The 23,370-nt window shown below is 48.3% G+C and overlaps 1 protein-coding gene across 2 annotated transcripts in view; it reads left to right on the plus strand.

Moving 5' to 3' along the window:
• Positions 1 to 23,370, plus strand: part of LOC140403146 (DENN domain-containing protein 1B-like) — a 100,843-nt gene that overhangs the window by 41,266 nt on the left and 36,207 nt on the right. The window contains exons 5-10 of one of the 2 annotated variants that reach the window (XM_072490828.1): positions 675 to 794; positions 4,435 to 4,504; positions 7,941 to 8,021; positions 9,980 to 10,054; positions 11,872 to 11,925; positions 16,005 to 16,115. In XM_072490828.1, coding sequence (XP_072346929.1) covers positions 675 to 794; positions 4,435 to 4,504; positions 7,941 to 8,021; positions 9,980 to 10,054; positions 11,872 to 11,925; positions 16,005 to 16,115 — 511 coding nt within the window. The remainder of the gene's footprint in view (positions 1 to 674; positions 795 to 4,434; positions 4,505 to 7,940; positions 8,022 to 9,979; positions 10,055 to 11,871; positions 11,926 to 16,004; positions 16,116 to 23,370) is intronic. The other variant, XM_072490829.1, reaches the window with a different exon arrangement.

Here is a 23,370-nt window from a genome sequence, read left to right on the forward strand (position 1 = left end):
TGGTCACTGGGTCAGCACAAGGCCCAGCTGGTCACTGGGTCAGCACAGGGCCCAGCTGGTCACAGGGTCAACCCAGGGCTCAGCTGGTCACTGGGTCAGCACAGGGCCTAGCTGGTCACTGGGTCAACACAGGGCCCAGCTGGTCACTGGGTCAGTGCAGGGCCCAGCTGGTCACTGGGTCAGCACAGGGCCCAGCTGGTCACTGGGTCAGCACTGGGCCCAGCTGGTCACTGGGTCAGCACTGGGCCCAGCTGGTCACTGGGTCAGCCCAGGGCCCAGCTGGTCACTGGGTCAGCACAGGGCCTAGCTGGTCACTGGGTCAACACAGGGCCCAGCTGGTCACTGGGTCAGCACAGGGCCCAGCTGGTCACTGGGTCAGCGCAGGGCCCAGCTGGTCACTGGGTCAGCGCAGGGCCCAGCTGGTCACTGGGTCAGCACAGGGCCCAGCTGGTCACTGGGTCAGCACAGGGCCCAGCTGGTCACTGGGTCAGCCCAGGGCCACGTGGTCACTGGGTCAACACAGGGCCCAGCTGGTCACTGGATCAGCACAGGGCCCAGCTGGTCACTGGGTCAGCACAGGGCCCAGCTGGCCACTGGGTCAGCGCAGGGCCCAGCTGGTGATTGGGTTTGAATTGTGGCTGCTGGATGATGAACTGTGTGTTTCTCTTTGACAGGGTGTGGGAGAGTTCGATGGTCCAGCAGTTCACCTTTGTGTTGACAGATATCGATGGCAATCAACGGTTTGGCTTTTGCCGGCTGACTGGTGGATCAAAGACCTGCCTCTGCATCCTCAGGTAAGGACCATGACTCCAGGCCTCATGGAACAGGCACTTTGTCAATTCCTGTAAACAAGATTTGATCTCAAACATCATTTTTGAATTAGAGTCATAGAATTCCTACAGTGCAAAAGGAGGCCATTCGGCCCATCGGGTCTACACCAACCCTCTGAAAGAGCTCTCTACCCAGGCCCACTCTCCCACCCTACCACCATACCCCACCTAACCTGCTCATCTTTGGACTGTGGGAGGAAACCGGAGCACCCGGAGGAAACCCACGCACACACGGGGAGAACGTGCAGACTCCGCAAAGACAGTCACCCGAAGCCTGAATCGGACCCGGATCCCTGGTGCTGTGAGGCAGCAGTGCTAACCACTGTGTCACTGTGCTGCCCCTAGTCCAAAAATCTAATCCCTGCCCTCCTGCACCACCTCTTAAGCCACACATTCATCTGTGCTATTCTCCTATTTCTGTACTCGGTAGGACATGGCACTGGGAGTAATCCAGAGATTACAACCCCAGAGGTCCTGCTTTTTAGATAACACCCTGAATTCTTGATCCAAGACCTCATCAAGGGGCTTTTCACAGTAAGTTTATTTGAAGCCTACTTGTGACAATAAGCGATTTTCATTTCATTTTTCATTTCCCTCTTTCAACCTATGTCATTGGTACCAACGTGTACCATGACCTCTGCCTTATCACCTTCAGGATGCCCTGTAGCCTTTCAGTGACATCCCAGAGCCTGGCACCAGGGAGGCAACGCATCATCCTGGAGTCATGTTGACGGCCACAGTAGCGCCTTATTTTCCCCCTGACTATAGAATCCCCCATTACTATTGCTCTTCCTCTCTCCACCCCTCCTGTGCAGGCAGGCTGCTAGTGGTGCCAGAAGCTTAGCTCTGTCTGCACTCCCTGGAGGAACCAGCCTCGTCAGCCTCCAAACTGCAAAACCGATTTGCAAGCGGGATCTCAGGAAACTCCTGAACTACCTGCCCGTTTCTCTCGGACTGCCTGGTGGTCACCCATTCCCTTCCTTCCTCAAGTCCCTTCAGCTGTGGTGCGACCACCTCTCAAAATGTGCTGCCCTCGACACTCCACAGTGTCCACAGCCGCCGTTCCAGCTCTGAAAGCCGAATTCCCCGGAGCTGCAGCCGGACACACTTCCTGCCCACATGCTGGTCCCGGGGACTGGAAATGTTCCCGGATTCCCACATAGAGCAAGAGGTGCAAATCATGCCTTTGAGCCCCCTTGCCATGACTAAACCCGTTAAATTAAAAACTTTAGAAGACTAAAATAACCTGCAGAATTTCTCCATCTTCGGACAGGACCAGAACACATGCGCGTGATTGGCCGGGCCCCTCCCACACCGCTCACAAATACCCTCCACCCCTTCAAACACCCGGCTCATGCTCGACTTTGTCAGGTGCTCTCTGTGTACCACCTCCATCTGTATCAATCCCATCCATCCAAACATCCCACCATAATAGACCCCCAAACAAAGGGAAACAAATTCAAACATATTACCCCAACGTCCCAAAACCAGCCCGTCCCAACCACAACATGAAGAAAAACAAAGTGCTAATTCAGTTCAGTCCCAGTCCTTCAGCCCTCACGAACCTCCATCTCCTCCGCCGTCTCAAAGTAATAGTCCCTGGAGTTGTGTGTAACTCTTAACTTTGTCGGGTAGACCACCCCAAACCGCATGTTGCTCTTGTACAACACTGCGTTCGCCCTCTTGCCAGCTCCGCCGTAAGATCCTGGTATTTACAAATACCATTGCCTTCCCACCTCACCCCTCGATTCTGCTTCACCCATCTCAGCACCTTCTCCTTCACCTGGTAGCTGGGAAAGCAGACTATCACAGCTCTTGGTGGTTCATTCGCCTGTGGCTTCAGCCGGAGTCACCGGCGAGCCCTGTCCAGGGGTCCTCCTCCTCCCCCAACAACTTGGCAAACATCTCTGCAAAGTACTCCATCGGCCTCCGGGCCTCCAGCCCCTCAGGCATCCTTTGTGACCTGTTCTCCAGGTGCTCTCAGCCCTTTGTTACTCTCCTACACCTTCCACAGCTCCTCACCCATCGAGGTGAACTGGTCGCTGTGCCGCGACTATTGCCTGCTCCACCCCTTCAACACTTCTCCTTGTGGTGATATGCATCACTGTAAATACACAAGGGGTTAATGTAAATACGCTACGACAAAGTAAACACTAGACGGAGCACCAGAGACGTCATGACATGCAGACATACAACTAATGAACACATAGAATAGGACACGACCAATGGGCAGTCAAGACACCCAGAGGTGACACTACCACAAGGGGGCATTACACAACCCATATATAAGGACAGGGCACACATGCTCTGTCTCTTTCCACAGGCGATACTTAGAGAGTAGGACAGGGGTAGATCAGAAGCATCACACCCACCACGTGGCTTAGAGCAGACTGGTTAGTTAGACTGAGTTACTACAGCAAGATTAGCAGGAGAGTCGAACTCATAGAGAACTGTGCTAATGGTTCAATAAATCACATTGAACTTACTTCAAAGTCTGGAGTATCTTTTGGTCGAAGCTGCATCGAGTTGCAGCCCGTGTTATCCCAGAGTACATAACACAACACTCCTTGCTCCCGCACCACCGTCAACATCTTTCCCAGGGCCTCCTTTATCGGGACAAGTGTGCCATCCACCAGCGAGGCCATCATTATCCACCGCAATGGGCGCCGCGCCGTCCGGCGAGCTTGCTCCCGCCATCTTTCCTCCCGCAGAACTCTGAGCCGAACCTGAGCTCTCAGGCAGACTATTGCTTGCACTTGTTCATCCTGTATTTTATTTCTGTTTTTTCGACATCCTTTAGTTGCTGTAGTTTAGTTCCCTGGAGATCAATCCGATAAAGTTTCCCCGCAAAAGCAGAAAAGGGCCAAAATCCGAAAGCTCCAGCAAGACCCACCCAACGTGTGACCTCCACACACCTGTCACCACCAGAAGTCATTATTTATATTCCTTTAGAAGACTATGGGATTCCCTTTATGTTGACTGCCAGTCTCTTTTTGTACTCTCTCCTTGTTTCTCTTCTTTGCTTATTCACTTCCCCTCTGAACCTTCAGTATTCAGCCTGAGTCTCGATCATATCGTCCACCTGACATCTGTCATAAACAAACATCTTCACCTTAATCTTTATCTCCTCTTTGAAGGTGGTCCGTTACTCAGTTACCGTGTTTCTTGCTGAGCTTTGGCTGGGATTTTCTGCTCACCGTGCCGTGTTTACCATTGGTTGCTGGCGGGATCTATTGGTCCTTCTGATGCCTAACGTGTTGTGCGTGGCTCACCCGTCCCACCACTGGGGGGCCTGCCGTGGGGAGGGAGGGGAAATCCCACCATGGGGAGGGACAGACATTGCAACACTATGACTCCAGTTCATTCAACCCATATCCATTCTTACCCCATTGAAACCGGCCTTCCCCCAGTTAACCTTTCTTACTCAGGATTGTTCTTTACCACAGTCGACCTAAATCTAAACCCATTGAAAAAGTACGCAACAAGAAAATAAATAATCAAATAAGTACTTAAATGAAAGCTGTCAAGTGGAACAATTTCTGTCCATCATTCCTTTATACTCAGGTTTTGCAGCTTTTCATTTGTGCCTTCATTTGTCTTCCAGTTTCCTGCCCTGGTTTGAAGTTTTCTACAAACTCCTAAACAATATAGCTGACTGCTTAGCAAAAGGACAGGTAAATATTACATGGCTGTTACACAGCAAATATTACACAGGTAAATATTACACGGCTGTTACACAGCAAATATTACACAGGTAAGTATTACATGGCTGTTACACAGCAAATATTACACAGGTAAGTATTACATGGCTGTTACACAGCAAATATTACACAGGTAAGTATTACATGGCTGTTACACAGCAAATATTACACAGGTAAATATTACACGGCTCTTACACAGCAAATATTACACAGGTAAATATTACACGGCTGTTACACAGCAAATATTACACAGGTAAGTATTACATGGCTGTTACACGGTAAATATTACACAGGTAAATATTACACGGCTGTTACACGGTAAATATTACACAGGAAGGGGCAGCACGGTGGCACAGTGGTTAGCATTGTGTCCTACGGCACTGAGGACCCGGGTTCAAATCCCGGCCCCGGGTCACTGTCCGTGTGGAGTTTGCACATTCTCCCCGTGTCTGTGTGGGTTTCACCCCCACAACCCAAAGATGTGTAAGGTAGGTGGATTGGACATGCTAAATTGCACCTTAATTGGAAAAAATAATTGGGTACTATAAATTTTACAAAAAACTATTACAGAGGTAAATATTACACGGCTGTTACACGCTAAATATTACACAGGAAAATATTACACAGCTGTTACAATGTAAATATTACACAGGTAAATATTACATGGCTGTTACACGGTAATTATTACACAGGTAAATATTACACGGCTGTTACGCGGTAAATATTACACAGGTAAATATTACGTGGCTGTGACATGCTAAATATTACACGGCTGTTACGCAGTGATTATTACACATGTCAATATTACACGGCTGTATACCGCACTGTGCTGTAGGATCGGAATACATATCATTCACTAATTAGAATTAGTAGGTTCATTCAGAGCTTGCTACATACTGAGTGACACCAGTAGAGATCCATCCATTGTGTCCCAGGACAGGTACAGCACGGGGTTAGATACAGAGTAAAGCTCCCTCTACACTGTCCCCATCAAACACTCCCAGGACAGGTACAGCACGGGATTAGATACAGAGTAAAGCTCCCTCGACACTGTCCCCATCAAACACTCCCAGGACAGGTACAGCACGGGATTAGATACAGAGTAAAGCTCCCTCTACGCTGTCCCCATCAAACACTCCCAGGACAGGTACAGCACGGGGTTAGATACAGAGTAAAGCTCCCTCTACACTGTCCCCATCAAACACTCCCAGGACAGGTACAGCACGGGGTTAGATACAGAGTAAAGCTCCCTCTACACTGTCCCCATCAAACACTCCCAGGACATGTACAGCACGGGATTAGATACAGAGTAAAGCTCCCTCGACACTGTCCCCATCAAACACTCCCAGGACAGGTACAGCACAGGGTTAGATACAGAGTAAAGCTCCCTCTACACTGTCCCCATCAAACACTCCCTGGACAGGTACAGCGTGGGGTTAGATACAGAGTAAAGCTCCCTCTACACTGTCCCCATCAAACACTCCCAGGACAGGTACAGCACGGGGTTAGATACAGAGTAAAGCTCCCTCTACACTGTCCCCGTCAAACACTCCCAGGACAGTTACAGCACGGGTTTAGATACACAGTAAAGCTCCCGCTACACTGTGTGCTCCTGTTTCTGCTCTGTGTGAGGTATATTGAATATGTCTGTGTTTGCTGATGGTTTGGGGGAGTGTGCTCCTGTTTCTGCTCTGTGTGAGGTATATTGAATATGTCTGTGTTTGCTGATGGTTTGGGGAGTGTGCTCCTGTTTCTGCTCTGTGTGGGGTATATTGAATATGTCTGTGTTTGCTGATGGTTTGGGGAGTGTGCTCCTGTTTCTGCTCTGTGTGAGGTATATTGAATATGTCTGTGTTTGCTGATGGTTGGGGGAGTGTGCTCCTGTTTCTGCTCTGTGTGGGGTATATTGAATATGTCTGTGTTTGCTGATGGTTTGGGGAGTGTGCTCCTGTTTCTGCTCTGTGTGAGGTATATTGAATATGTCTGTGTTTGCTGATGGTTGGGGGAGTGTGCTCCTGTTTCTGCTCTGTGTGGGGTATATTGAATATGCCTGTGTTTGCTGATGGTTTGGGGAGTGTGCTCCTGTTTCTGCTCTGTGTGAGGTATATTGAATATGTCTGTGTTTGCTGATGGTTTGGGGAGTGTGCTCCTGTTTCTGCTCTGTCTGAGGTATATTGAATATGTCTGTGTTTGCTGATGGTTGGGGGAGTGTGCTCCTGTTTCTGCTCTGTGTGGGGTATATTGAATATGTCTGTGTTAGCTGATGGTTGGGGGAGTGTGCTCCTGTTTCTGCTCTGTGTGAGGTATATTGAATATGTCTGTGTTTGCTGATGGTTGGGGGAGTGTGCTCCTGTTTCTGCTCTGTGTGGGGTATATTGAATATGTCTGTGTTTGCTGATCGTTTAGGAAGTGTGCTCCTGTTTCTGCTCTGTGTGAGGTATATTGAATATGTCTGTGTTTGCTGATGGTTTAGGGAGTGTGCTCCTGTTTCTGCTCTGTGTGGGGTATATTGAATATGTCTGTGTTTGCTGTTGGTTTGCGGAGTGTGCTCCTGTTTCTGCTCTGTGTGAGGTATATTGAATATGTCTGTGTTTGCTGATGGTTTGGGGAGTGTGCTCCTGTTTCTGCTCTGTGTGAGGTATATTGAATATGTCTGTGTTTGCTGATGGTTTAGGGAGTGTGCTCCTGTTTCTGCTCTGTGTGAGGTATATTGAATATGTCTGTGTTTGCTGATGGTTTAGGGAGTGTGCTCCTGTTTCTGCTCTGTGTGAGGTATATTGAATATGTCTGTGTTTGCTGTTGGTTTGGGGAGTGTGCTCCTGTTTCTGCTCGCTGTGGGGTATATTGAATATGTCTGTGTTTGCTGATGGTTTAGGGAGTGTGCTCCTGTTTCTGCTCGCTGTGGGGTATATTGAATATGTCTGTGTTTGCTGTTGGTTTGGGGAGTGTGCTCCTGTTTCTGCTCTGTGTGAGGTATATTGAATATGTCTGTGTTTGCTGATGGTTTGGGGAGTGTGCTCCTGTTTCTGCTCTGTGTGGGGTATATTGAATATGTCTGTGTTTGCTGATGGTTTGGGGAGTGTGCTCCTGTTTCTGCTCTGTGTGGGGTATATTGAATATGTCTGTGTTTGCTGATGGTTTGGGGAGTGTGCTCCTGTTTCTGCTCTGTGTGAGGTATATTGAATATGTCTGTGTTTGCTGATGGTTGGGGGAGTGTGCTCCTGTTTCTGCTCTGTGTGAGGTATATTGAATATGTCTGTGTTTGCTGATGGTTGGGGGAGTGTGCTCCTGTTTCTGCTCGCTGTGGGGTATATTGAATATGTCTGTGTTTGTTGATGGTTTGGGGAGTGTGCTCCTGTTTCTGCTCTGTGTAGGTATATTGAATATGTCTCTCTTTTTGTCTCTGTAGGAAAGTGAAGTAAATGAGCTCTTGAGTGTTCTGTACACTCACCCACCTCCGCATCCAGACGCTCCACTCAATCTTGCATTTGTAAGAGAAAGACGAAATAAACTGCACTAATTTAACACCTTTCACAATCACAGGACATCCGGAACCATTTTGTAGCATGTGGGCCGTGAGCAACCCCTTGTGGCAATAAGCGATTTTCATTTCATATTAAATTGGCCTTTTAGTCAAGATCAATTATACGATCAAGTCCCAGATCAGGTTTAATGCCTGTTCTTGTCAGCTTGGATCTTCTGTAAGACCATGAATTAGATTCAATTTTAACTTGAATTGGTTTTCCGAGCAAGCAAGGAGGTGGATTAAGGGCTTGCCCTGTCTACTCTGCGCATTGGATTTGTAACTCTGAGAAAGCAATAATGGTTAAAAAAATTAAATGAATACTTTGCATCCATCTTTCCAAGGAGGTAGATGTTTACCCTGGACATGATGGCAGACGAGGTAACTCTGGCCTTAGAAAGGGTTCGGAATTGATTAGGAGGAAGTGTTGAATGGATTGTCGATGTTGAAAGTCGACAGGGCACCAGGACCGGATGAGATCCACCCAAGGATATTGAAGGAAGTGTGAATGGAAATTGCAGATGCCCTGACCATAATCTTCCCGTCTTCTCTAGATTCAGGGGAGGGGCCCGAGGAATGGAGAATTGCAAATGTTACACCCTTGTTCAAAAACGGTTGAAAGGATTTAGAGACCAGGCAGTTAACTTCAGTACTGGGCAAGCTTTAGAACAATTATTTGGGATAGAATTAGTAGTCAGGTGGAAAAATGTGCTTTGATTAGGAAGAGCCAACATGGATTTCTAAAGGGGAAATCATGTTCAACTAACTTGTTGCAGTTTTTTGAGGAGGTAACAGAAAGGGTCGATGAGGGTGATGCTGTTGATGCAGTGTACGTGCGCTTTCAGAAGGCACTCGATACAGTGCCATACAACAGACTGGTGAGAAACCTTATAGCTCATGGAATAAAAGAGACATTGACAATGTGGGTACAAAACTGGCTGAATAATAGGAAGTAGAGAGTAATGGTCAATGGATATTTTTTCAGGCTAGAGGAAGGTTTGCAGTGGTGTTCCCCAGGAGTTGGTATTGAGACACTTGCTTTTCCTGATATATATTAATGATCTAGATCTTAGTGTTTCTGGGGCAATTTCAAAGTTTGCGGATGACACAAAACATCAAAGTATTGTAAACTGTGAGGAGGACAGTGTAGAACCTCAAAAGGCCATTGACAAGTCGGTGGATTGGGCAGAGAGGTGGCAGATGAAGTTCAATGTGGAGAGGTGTGAGGTGATGCATTCTGGTAGGGAGAACATGGAGAGACAATGTAAAATAAGGGGTAAAATTCTGAAAGGGATCCAACAGCAGAGGAACCTGGGTGTATGTGTCGGGGTACAGGGAACAGGCAGGGCAATGGCACTAAGTCATGGTGCCCGTTCAGAGAGTCACTGCAGACACAATGTCCTCCTGCGCCATAACAATTCTGTGATCTGTGGAGAGACAGAAAAACATAGTTCATATTTCAGGTCCATAATGTTTTGTGATGAAAAGTATTTTTTTGTAGTCAGGAAATTCAGTTACCAATTTGCACAAAGCAAACTCCCGCAAACCACAATGAGGTGATGACCAGATGATCTGTTTTTGTGATATTGGTTGAGGAAATCTTGACCATGACACTGGGGAGAATTCCTCTACCCTTCATCGGAAAACTGTCATGGATACCCTGAGAGGGTAGACATCTCATCGGGAAGATGGCACCTTGAACAGTGGAACATTCCCTCAGGGCCGCACTCAAGAGTTTGGGCCTGGATTATGCTGTCAGTAGGACATGAACTCGTGAGAGTTCTGACTTGGAAAGAAGAGTGATAATGATTGATCCATGGCTGACAATAGCAAGTGCGAGATTTTTCCTTCACATGAAGATTAAAAAATACAATGTACTGTGGTATTTTGGAATGAAATATAATTGCACAATACTGTCTCCCAAGGCCCAGCTGCTGGGAGTTACAACAGGACGGTTTCTGAAAGATCACAAGATGGATCCTAGTAGTGGTATTCCATCGGTGAGTCGGGCAACACCCGATAACCAAAACCACTAAACTGGAACTGACCAGATTAACCCAATGACTAAACAATACTGACCTCCACCCCTTGCATGTTGATCAAATTAACCTGTGCTGACCTGAGTATAAAATACTTGTTCTCTGCAAACTAACCCATTCTCCAATTGTGCAGATTGTCTATCTTCCCAGTGTTAACCAGAGTTTTCCGTTCAGTAAACGTTACTCGAGAATTCAGCCTCATTCAAAGGATGGAAACTTCCTGTAGTCACTTCATCAGGCAGAGACCCTGAGATGGACACTGAGACAGACACTGAGACAGAGACCCTGAGACAGAGACACTGAGACAGACCCTGAGACAGACACTGAGACAGACACTGAGACAGAGACCCTGAGACAGAGACACTGAGACAGACCCTGAGACAGACACTGAGACAGACACTGAGACAGAGACCCTGAGACAGAGACCTTGAGACAGACACTGAGACAGAGACCTTGAGACGGAGAACCTGAGACAGACACTGAGACAGAGACACTGAGACAGACCCTGAGACAGACCCTGAGACGGACCCTGAGACAGACACTGAGACAGAGACACTGAGACAGAGACCCTGAGACAGACACTGAGACAGACACTGAGACAGAGACACTGAGACAGACACGGTGACAGAGACACTGAGACAGAGACCCTGAGACAGACACTGAGACAGAGACCCTGAGACAGAGACCCTGAGACAGAGACACTGAGACAGAGACACTGAGACAGACACGGTGACAGAGACACTGAGACGGAGACACTGAGACAGACACGGTGACAGAGACACTGAGACGGAGACACTGAGACAGACACGGTGACAGAGACACTGAGACGGAGACACTGAGACAGACACGGTGACAGAGACACTGAGACGGAGACACTGAGACAGAGACCCTGAGACAGACACTGAGACAGAGACACTGAGACAGAGACCCTGAGACAGAGACCTTGAGACGGAGACCCTGAGACAGACACTGAGACAGACCCTGAGGCGGAGACCCTGAGGCGGAGTCCCAGAGATGGAACCCCCATGAGTGGAGCTCCAGGGGTGAACTCATGAGATAGAACTTCTGGGATAGAATTCTGAGGTAAATCCTGAGGTAAATCCTGCTCCAAGATGCACAAGTAAAGGCTCAGCCCACAAAGTCCATTCACCCCAGGCAGGGTTGTTCCGTGTGTGCCGACCACTGGAGACAGTTTCTCTCCGGGCCTCCTGCAGGCAGCCCGACCAAAGACCATAATTTTCACATTGTTGAACTTCAGAGATCGGGGAAGTCGGCATCTGAAAGTTTTGACCTGATTTAGTGGAAGGGAGAGGTGAGTCAGAATGTTGGAGTATTAACCTGGGTTCAGAGAGAAATAAAGTGTCCATTAGAAAAGACCCAACCATCACTGGAACAGGCGGTCGCACTGGCCAATCCAGTGCTCCCATTTCCCAATGGAGTGACAAAGTGCCCCTCTACAATGCCATTGGCTCTCTCTGGGCAGGTGTCAAGGAGAGGTTGCAGGAGGGGGGGGGGTGGGACCCGGAGAAGATGGAGGAGAGGGGGAGTGGAGACAAGGGGAGTGAGGGAAAGGCTAGAGGAGATGAGAGGAAGCAGCCAATCTTGTTTGCCTTGCAGCCCTATTAACCATCTTGATCATTATTGTAGTTAATCCCTTGTGGGAATGTACCCCTGAATGTTAATCTCTCTGTGACTTCATCTCTGACAAATGAACACAAATAGATACATGTTCCAAATATAAAAACAAACATAAACCTTTGATCTCTTTTTCTCTCCAGCTTTCGTACTTTATTGCCCCTGACACCAACAGCTTACCCACAATACCAGAGAGTGTAAGTATGACTCAGCGTGTGTGTGTGGGGTGGGGGGGGGGGGGGGGTTACTGGTGGCTCAGGACTATCTTGGTGCGAAATCTGGCTGCACTTCCCATTGACCATCAATGTCATGTTCTGCGTTTGACAAACTACCTGCAGAATATTACAGCATACACAGATCACAAATTCACACACACACTCACACACACACTCACACACACACTCACACAGACACACACACACTCACACACACAGACACACTCACCCACACACACACACACAAACACACTCACATACACACACACACACACACTCACACACACAGACACACACACTCGCTCACTCACACAATCATGCATCCAGACACACACACACTCACACATACACTCACATACACAGACACACGCACACACATGCTTACACTCACACACACACACTAATACACACATTCACAGGCATACAGACAAACTGCGACACACATACACACACATATACCAATACACACACATGCACACACACACACCCATACACACACACCCATACACACACATACACACACATACACACATGCACCCATACACATACATGCACACACATACACCCATACACACAGGTGCACACACATACACTCACATACACTCATACACACGCATACACCCATACACACACATGCACACACATACACCCATACACACACATGCACACACATACACCCATACACACACATGCACACACATGCACACACATACACCCATACACACACATGCACACACATGCACCCATACACACACACTCATACACACACATGCTCCCATACACACACGTGCACACACACCCATACACACACATGCACACACATACACTCATACACACACATGCACACACATGCACACACATGCACTCATACACACACATGCACACACATACACACACATGCACCCATACACACACATGCACACCCATGCACACACACACACCCATACACACACATGCACACATACACCCATACACACACATGCACACACATACACGCATACACACACATGCACACACATACACACATGCACACACATGCACACACACACACATGCACACACATGCACACATGCACACACATACACCCATACACACACATGCACGCACACATGCACACACATGCGCACACATACACCCATACACACACATGCACACACATACACACACATGCACACACATACACACACACATGCACACACATGCGCACACATACACCCATACACACACATGCACACATACACCCATACACACACATGCAGACACATGCACACACATACACCCATACACACACATGCACACACATGCGCACACATACACCCATACACACACATGCGCACACATACACCCATACACACACATGCACACACATACACACACACACATGCGCACACATACACCCATACGCACACACATACACACACACACATGCGCACACATACACCCATACACACACATGCACACACATACACACACACATGCGCACACATACACCCATACACACACATGCACACACATACACTCATACACACACATGCACACACATGCAAACCCCAGCAACCACATACACACACATGCACACACATGCGCACACATGCACCCATACACACACATGCACACACATACACACACACACACATGCACACACATGCGCACACATACACCCATACACACACATGCACACAGATACACTCATACACACACATGCACACACATACACACACATGCACACCCAGGCACACACATACACCCATACACACACATGCACACACATACATGCATACACACACATGCACACACATGCACACACATGCACACACATGCACACACATGCACACCCATGCACACACATACACCCATACACACACATGCACACACACATGCACACACATGCGCACACATACACCCATACACACACATGTACCCATACACACACATACGGACACACACCCATACACACACATGCACACACATGCGCACACATACACCCATACACACATGCACACACATACACACACATGCACACATGCACACACATACACCCATACACACACATGCACACACATGCACACACATGCGCACACATACACCCATACACACACATGCACACATACACCCATACACACACATGCACACACATGCGCACACATACACACATGCACACACATGCACACACATACACACACACATGCACACACATGCGCACACATACACCCATACACACACATGCGCACACACACACATACACACACATGCACACATACACCCATACACACACATGCACACACATGCGCACACATACACCCATACACACACATGCACACACATACACACACACACCCATACACACACATGCGCACACATACACCCATACACACACATGCACACACATGCGCACACATACACCCATACACACACATGCACACATACACCCATACACACACATGCACACACATGCACACACATGCGCACACATACACCCATACACACACATACACCCATACACACACATGCACACACATACACTCATACACACACATGCACACACATACACACATGCACACCCATGCGCACACATACACACACATGCACACACATGCGCACACATACACCCATACACACACGTGCACACACATACACACACACACATGCGCACACATACACCCATACACACACATGCACGCACATACACCCATACACACACATGCGCGCACATACACCCATACACACACATGCGCGCACATACACCCATACACACACATGCACTCATACACAAACTGACACAGACTCAGACCAACAGGCACAATATGCACACACACAAATACAGATACATCCACTTTCTGAGCAGGCGTCACCAAATAGCGAGCAGCCAGTTTCCCCACTGCCGTGATCCCTGCTGGGGAAATATAATTGCTGGTTGCATTTAGCAGGTAGAAAGCAATTGAACAGACATTTCCGAGAACGGTTTGTAGATTTTGGGCTAGATTTTAAGCTTGGCCACTGGGTTTTTCTGCCACGCTGCAGGAACAGTTGTTGTAAAACGTGGCCCTCTCTGACGCACTGTCCCCCAGCCATTTCATGCTCTGAGTTAATTGCCATCTGCCCCATCTGTGGAGGAAGTCCCACCTCGAGAGCTGCCAGTCAATCTGATTTGCTGGTTCCTGCAGCTGCACCAGGAACATTGGCCACAGCTGGGACTGGATCCAGTCCTGAACAAGAACAGGCAGGAGCCAGAAAACAGGCAAATGTGGGGTGGGGGGATGGGGGGAGGTGGTCTTGGTAGAGTCAGGAGTGGAGGCCTGGGGGTGGGAGGAAGGTGCACAGGTTTGGGGAACAGGCACATGAGGTGGGGACCACCAATCAGAAAAACAGGCCTAAGAATTTGGTAACCGCCCTATCCCACCCACAACCCGCTAAATCGAGGCTTGTCCTGGAGTAGGCAGCTAAGAGATGGGGAAGGTATCAACAGAGTTTTACAGCAATCCCACCCAGAGGGGACTACAGAATTCAGCCCTATGAGATTAAGGCACTGTATTTGGAAATGTTAACGGGAGATTCAAAGGCTTATTTACAGTAACACCTGACTGGGGAGCGTTTGCTCTATTGTGGCAATGAAGAGGGAATTGTTCCTTTCTGTTTTGGACAAGACTTACATTGGATTCAGTTGTGGCAGTAAGATATCAAGTAACTTTATTTGTGGGCACGGAAGCACAGTCATTAGCGCTGTGCCTTCACAGCGCCAGGGACCCAGGTTCGATTCCCCGCTGGGTCACTGTCTGTGCGGAGTCTGCACGTTCTCCCCATGTCTGCGTGGGATTCCTCCGGATGCTCCGGTTTCCCCCCACAAGTCCCGAAAGACGTGCTGTTAGGTGAATTTGGACATTCTAAATTCTCCCTCAGTGTACCCGAACAGGCGCCGGAATGTGGCGACTAGGGGCTTTTCACAGTAACTTCATTGCAGTGTTAATGTAAGCCTACTTGTGACTCTAATAAAGATTATTCTTAATAGACAATATGTTCGCTCTTTGTTGCCCAGTTCTGTATACGTGTTTTGTGTGTTACAGCGAAACCTGACAGAATATGTGGTTGCTGTAGATGTGAATAGCATGTTACATCTCTATGCCAGCATGCTACATGAGAGACGCATTATCATCACTTGCAGCAAGCTCAGCACGGTGAGTGACAGACCGGTGTGAACCCCAATGGCACCTCTTCTGAATTTTGGTGTAAAACAGCTTTAACACCCTCTATGGCACTCAGCTGTGACAGTCTATCTACAGGGTTCTGCTGTGACAGTCTATCTACAGGGTTCTGCTGTGACAGTCTATCTACAGGGTTCTGCTGTGACAGTCTATCTACAGGGTTCTGCTGTGACAGTCTATCTACAGGGTTCTGCTGTGACAGGCTATCTACAGGGTTCAGCTGTGACAGTCTATCTACAGGGTTCTGCTGTGACAGTCTATCTACAGGGTCCAGCTGTGACAGTCTATCTACAGGGTTCAGCTGTGACAGTCTATCTACAGGGTTCTGCTGTGACAGTCTATCTACAGGGTTCAGCTGTGACAGTCTATCTACAGGGTTCAGCTGTGACAGTCTATCTACAGGGTTCAGCTGTGACAGTCTATCTACAGGGTTCAGCTGTGACAGTCTATCTACAGGGTTCAGCTGTGACAGTCTATCTACAGGGTTCAGCTGTGACAGTCTATCTACAGGGTTCTGCTGTGACAGTCTATCTACTGGGTTCTGCTGTGACAGGCTATCTACAGGGTTCAGCTGTGACAGTCTATCTACAGGGTTCTGCTGTGACAGTCTATCTACAGGGTTCAGCTGTGACAGTCTATCTACAGGGTTCAGCTGTGACAGTCTATCTACAGGGTTCTGCTGTGACAGTCTATCTACAGGGTTCAGCTGTGACAGTCTATCTACAGGGTTCAGCTGTGGCAGTCTATCTACAGGGTTCAGCTGTGACAGTCTATCTACAGGGTTCGGCTGGACAGTCTATCTACAGGGTTCAGCTGTGACAGTCTATCTACAGGGTTCAGCTGTGACAGTCTATCTACAGGGTTCAGCTGTGACAGTCTATCTACAGGGTTCAGCTGTGACAGTCTATCTACAGGGTTCAGCTGTGACAGTCTATCTACAGGGTTCAGCTGTGACAGTCTATCTACAGGGTTCAGCTGTGACAGTCTATCTACAGGGTTCTGCTGGACAGTCTATCTACAGGGTTCAGTTGTGACAGTCTATCTACAGGGTTCTGCTGGACAGTCTATCTACAGGGTTCAGCTGTGACAGTCTATCTACAGGGTTCAGCTGTGACAGTCTATCTACAGGGTTCTGCAGTGACAGTCCATCTACAGGGTTCTGCTGGACAGTCTATCTACAGGGTTCTGCAGTGACAGTCTATCTACAGGGTTCAGCTGTGACAGTCTATCTACAGGGTTCTGCTGTGACAGTCTATATACAGGGTTCTGCAGTGACAGTCTATCTACAGGGTTCAGCTGTGACAGTCTATCTACAGGGTTCAGCTGTGACAGTCTATCTACAGGGTTCTGCTGTGACAGTCTATCTACAGGGTTCTGCTGTGACAGTCTATCTACAGGGTTCTGCTGTGACAGTCTATCTACAGGGTTCAGCTGTGACAGTCTATCTACAGGGTTCAGCTGTGACAGTCTATCTACAGGGTTCTGCTGTGTCAGTCTATCTACAGGGTTCTGCTGTATCAGTCTATCGACAGGGTTCTGCTGTGACAGGCTATCTACAGGGTTCAGCTGTGACAGTCTATCTACAGGGTTCAGCTGTGACAGTCTATCTACAGGGTTCATCTGTGACAGTCTATCTACAGGGTTCTGCTGTGACAGTCTATCTACAGGGTTCAGCTGTGACAGTCTATCTACAGGGTTCAGCTGTGACAGTCTATCTACAGGGTTCAGCTGTGACAGTCTATCTACAGGGTTCGGCTGGACAGTCTATCTACAGGGTTCAGCTGTGACAGTCTATCTACAGGGTTCTGCTGTGACAGTCTATATACAGGGTTCTGCAGTGACAGTCTATCTACAGGGTTCAGCTGTGACAGTCTATCTACAGGGTTCAGCTGTGACAGTCTATCTACAGGGTTCTGCTGTGACAGTCTATCTACAGGGTTCTGCTGTGACAGTCTATCTACAGGGTTCTGCTGTGACAGTCTATCTACAGGGTTCAGCTGTGACAGTCTATCTACAGGGTTCAGCTGTGACAGTCTATCTACAGGGTTCTGCTGTGTCAGTCTATCTACAGGGTTCTGCTGTATCAGTCTATCGACAGGGTTCTGCTGTGACAGGCTATCTACAGGGTTCAGCTGTGACAGTCTATCTACAGGGTTCAGCTGTGACAGTCTATCTACAGGGTTCATCTGTGACAGTCTATCTACAGGGTTCTGCTGTGACAGTCTATCTACAGGGTTCAGCTGTGACAGTCTATCTACAGGGTTCAGCTGTGACAGTCTATCTACAGGGTTCAGCTGTGACAGTCTATCTACAGGGTTCGGCTGGACAGTCTATCTACAGGGTTCAGCTGTGACAGTCTATCTACAGGGTTCAGCTGTGACAGTCTATCTACAGGGTGCAGCTGTGACAGTCTATCTACAGGGTGCAGCTGTGACAGTCTATCTACAGGGTTCAGCTGTGACAGTCTATCTACAGGGTTCAGATGTGACAGTCTATCTACAGGGTTCAGCTGTGACAGTCTATCTACAGGGTTCTGCTGGACAGTCTATCTACAGGGTTCAGTTGTGACAGTCTATCTACAGGGTTCTGCTGGACAGTCTATCTACAGGGTTCAGCTGTGACAGTCTATCTACAGGGTTCAGCTGTGACAGTCTATCTACAGGGTTCTGCAGTGACAGTCCATCTACAGGGTTCTGCTGGACAGTCTATCTACAGGGTTCTGCAGTGACAGTCTATCTACAGGGTTCAGCTGTGACAGTCTATCTACAGGGTTCTGCTGTGACAGTCTATATACAGGGTTCTGCAGTGACAGTCTATCTACAGGGTTCAACTGTGACAGTCTATCTACAGGGTTCTGCGGTGACAGTCTATCTACAGGGTTCAGCTGTGACAGTCTATCTACAGGGTTCTGCTGTGACAGTCTATCTACAGGGTTCAGTTGTGACAGTCTATCTACAGGGTTCTGCTGTGACAGTCTATCTACAGGGTTCAACTGTGACAGTCTATCTACCGGGGTCTGCGGTGACAGTCTATCTACAGGGTTCAGCTGAGACAGTCTATCTACAGGGTTCTGCTGTGACAGTCTATCTACAGGGTTCAACTGTGACAGTCTATCTACAGGGTTCTGCGGTGATAGTCTATCTACAGGGTTCTGCTGTGACAGTCTATCTACAGGGTTCAGCTGTGACAGTCTATCTACAGGGTTCAGCTGTGACAGTCTATCTACAGGGTTCTGCTGTGACAGTCTATCTACTGGGTTCTGCTGTGACGGTCTATCTGCAGAGTTCAGCTGTGACAGTCCATCTACAGGGTTCTGCTGGACAGTCTATCTACAGGGTTCTGCGGTGACAGTCTATCTACAGGGTTAAGCTGTGACAGTCTATCTACAGGGTTCAACTGTGACAGTCTATCTACAGAGTTCTGCGGTGACAGTCTATCTACAGGGTTCAGCTGTGACAGTCTTATCTACAGGGTTCAGCTGTGACAGTCTATCTACAGGGTTCTGCTGTGACAGTCTATCTACAGGGTTCAGCTGTGACAGTCTATCTACAGGGTTCTGCTGTGACAGTCTATCTACAGGGTTCTGCTGGACAGTCTATCTACAGGGTTCTGCGGTGACAGTCTATCTACAGGGTTCTGCTGGACAGTCTATCTACAGGGTTCAACTGTGACAGTCTATCTACAGGGTTCAGCTGTGACAGTCTATCTACAGGGTTCTGCGGTGACAGTCAATCTACAGGGTTCAGCTGTGACAGTCTATCTACAGGGTTCTGCTGTGACAGTCTATCTACAGGGTTCAACTGTGACAGTCTATCTACAGGGTTCTGCTGTGACAGTCTATCTACAGGGTTCTGCTGTGACAGTCTGTCTACAGGGTTAAGCTGTGACAGTCTATCTACAGGGTTCAGCTGTGACAGTCTATCTACAGGGTTCAGCTGTGACAGTCTATCTACAGGGTTCTGCGGTGACAGTCAATCTACAGGGTTCAGCTGCGACAGTCTATCTACAGGGTTCAGCTGTGACAGTCTATCTACAGGGTTCTGCTGTGACAGTCTATCTACAGGGTTCAGCTGTGACAGTCTATCTACAGGGTTCAGCTGTGACAGTCTATCTACAGGGTTCAGCTGTGACAGTCTATCTACAGGGTTCAGCTGTGACAGTCTATCTACAGGGTTCAGCTGTGACAGTCTATCTACAGGGTTCAGCTGTGACAGTCTATCTACAGGGTTCTGCTGTGACAGTCTATCTACTGGGTTCTGCTGTGACAGGCTATCTACAGGGTTCAGCTGTGACAGTCTATCTACAGGGTTCTGCTGTGACAGTCTATCTACAGGGTTCAGCTGTGACAGTCTATCTACAGGGTTCAGCTGTGACAGTCTATCTACAGGGTTCTGCTGTGACAGTCTATCTACAGGGTTCAGCTGTGACAGTCTATCTACAGGGTTCAGCTGTGACAGTCTATCTACAGGGTTCAGCTGTGACAGTCTATCTACAGGGTTCGGCTGGACAGTCTATCTACAGGGTTCAGCTGTGACAGTCTATCTACAGGGTTCAGCTGTGACAGTCTATCTACAGGGTTCAGCTGTGACAGTCTATCTACAGGGTTCAGCTGTGACAGTCTATCTACAGGGTTCAGCTGTGACAGTCTATCTACAGGGTTCAGCTGTGACAGTCTATCTACAGGGTTCAGCTGTGACAGTCTATCTACAGGGTTCTGCTGGACAGTCTATCTACAGGGTTCAGTTGTGACAGTCTATCTACAGGGTTCTGCTGGACAGTCTATCTACAGGGTTCAGCTGTGACAGTCTATCTACAGGGTTCAGCTGTGACAGTCTATCTACAGGGTTCTGCAGTGACAGTCCATCTACAGGGTTCTGCTGGACAGTCTATCTACAGGGTTCTGCAGTGACAGTCTATCTACAGGGTTCAGCTGTGACAGTCTATCTACAGGGTTCTGCTGTGACAGTCTATATACAGGGTTCTGCAGTGACAGTCTATCTACAGGGTTCAGCTGTGACAGTCTATCTACAGGGTTCAGCTGTGACAGTCTATCTACAGGGTTCTGCTGTGACAGTCTATCTACAGGGTTCTGCTGTGACAGTCTATCTACAGGGTTCTGCTGTGACAGTCTATCTACAGGGTTCTGCTGTGACAGTCTATCTACAGGGTTCAGCTGTGACAGTCTATCTACAGGGTTCAGCTGTGACAGTCTATCTACAGGGTTCTGCTGTGTCAGTCTATGTACAGGGTTCTGCTGTGACAGTCTATCTACAGGGTTCTGCTGTGACAGGCTATCTACAGGGTTCAGCTGTGACAGTCTATCTACAGGGTTCAGCTGTGACAGTCTATCTACAGGGTTCATCTGTGACAGTCTATCTACAGGGTTCTGCTGTGACAGTCTATCTACAGGGTTCAGCTGTGGCAGTCTATCTACAGGGTTCAGCTGTGACAGTCTATCTACAGGGTTCAGCTGTGACAGTCTATCTACAGGGTTCGGCTGGACAGTCTATCTACAGGGTTCAGCTGTGACAGTCTATCTACAGGGTTCAGCTGTGACAGTCTATCTACAGGGTTCAGCTGTGACAGTCTATCTACAGGGTGCAGCTGTGACAGTCTATCTACAGGGTTCAGCTGTGACAGTCTATCTACAGGGTTCAGCTGTGACAGTCTATCTACAGGGTTCAGCTGTGACAGTCTATCTACAGGGTTCTGCTGGACAGTCTATCTACAGGGTTCAGTTGTGACAGTCTATCTACAGGGTTCTGCTGGACAGTCTATCTACAGGGTTCAGCTGTGACAGTCTATCTACAGGGTTCAGCTGTGACAGTCTATCTACAGGGTTCTGCAGTGACAGTCCATCTACAGGGTTCTGCTGGACAGTCTATCTACAGGGTTCTGCAGTGACAGTCAATCTACAGGGTTCAGCTGTGACAGTCTATCTACAGGGTTCTGCTGTGACAGTCTATATACAGGGTTCTGCAGTGACAGTCTATCTACAGGGTTCAACTGTGACAGTCTATCTACAGGGTTCTGCGGTGACAGTCTATCTACAGGGTTCAGCTGTGACAGTCTATCTACAGGGTTCTGCTGTGACAGTCTATCTACAGGGTTCAGTTGTGACAGTCTATCTACAGGGTTCTGCTGTGACAGTCTATCTACAGGGTTCAACTGTGACAGTCTATCTACAGGGTTCTGCGGTGACAGTCTATCTACAGGGTTCAGCTGAGACAGTCTATCTACAGGGTTCTGCTGTGACAGTCTATCTACAGGGTTCAACTGTGACAGTCTATCTACAGGGTTCTGCGGTGACAGTCTATCTACAGGGTTCAGCTGTGACAGTCTATCTACAGGGTTCTGCTGTGACAGTCTATCTACTGGGTTCTGCTGTGACGGTCTATCTGCAGAGTTCAGCTGTGACAGTCCATCTACAGGGTTCTGCTGGACAGTCTATCTACAGGGTTCTGCGGTGACAGTCTATCTACAGGGTTAAGCTGTGACAGTCTATCTACAGGGTTCAACTGTGACAGTCTATCTACAGAGTTCTGCGGTGACAGTCTATCTACAGGGTTCAGCTGTGACAGTCTTATCTACAGGGTTCAGCTGTGACAGTCTATCTACAGGGTTCTGCTGTGACAGTCTATCTACAGGGTTCAGCTGTGACAGTCTATCTACAGGGTTCTGCTGTGACAGTCTATCTACAGGGTTCTGCTGGACAGTCTATCTACAGGGTTCTGCGGTGACAGTCTATCTACAGGGTTCTGCTGGACAGTCTATCTACAGGGTTCAACTGTGACAGTCTATCGACAGGGTTCAGCTGTGACAGTCTATCTACAGGGTTCTGCGGTGACAGTCAATCTACAGGGTTCAGCTGTGACAGTCTATCTACAGGGTTCTGCTGTGACAGTCTATCTACAGGGTTCAACTGTGACAGTCTATCTACAGGGTTCTGCTGTGACAGTCTATCTACAGGGTTCTGCTGTGACAGTCTGTCTACAGGGTTAAGCTGTGACAGTCTATCTACAGGGTTCAGCTGTGACAGTCTATCTACAGGGTTCAGCTGTGACAGTCTATCTACAGGGTTCTGCGGTGACAGTTAATCTACAGGGTTCAGCTGTGACAGTCTATCTACAGGGTTCACCTGTGACAGTCTATCTACAGGGTTCAGTTGTGACAGTCTCTCTACAGGGTTCACCTGTGACAGTCTATCTACAGGGTTCAGCTGTGACAG

This window comes from Scyliorhinus torazame, chromosome 27, assembly GCF_047496885.1.
Source record: "Scyliorhinus torazame isolate Kashiwa2021f chromosome 27, sScyTor2.1, whole genome shotgun sequence".
Taxonomy (NCBI): Eukaryota; Metazoa; Chordata; class Chondrichthyes; order Carcharhiniformes; family Scyliorhinidae; genus Scyliorhinus; species Scyliorhinus torazame.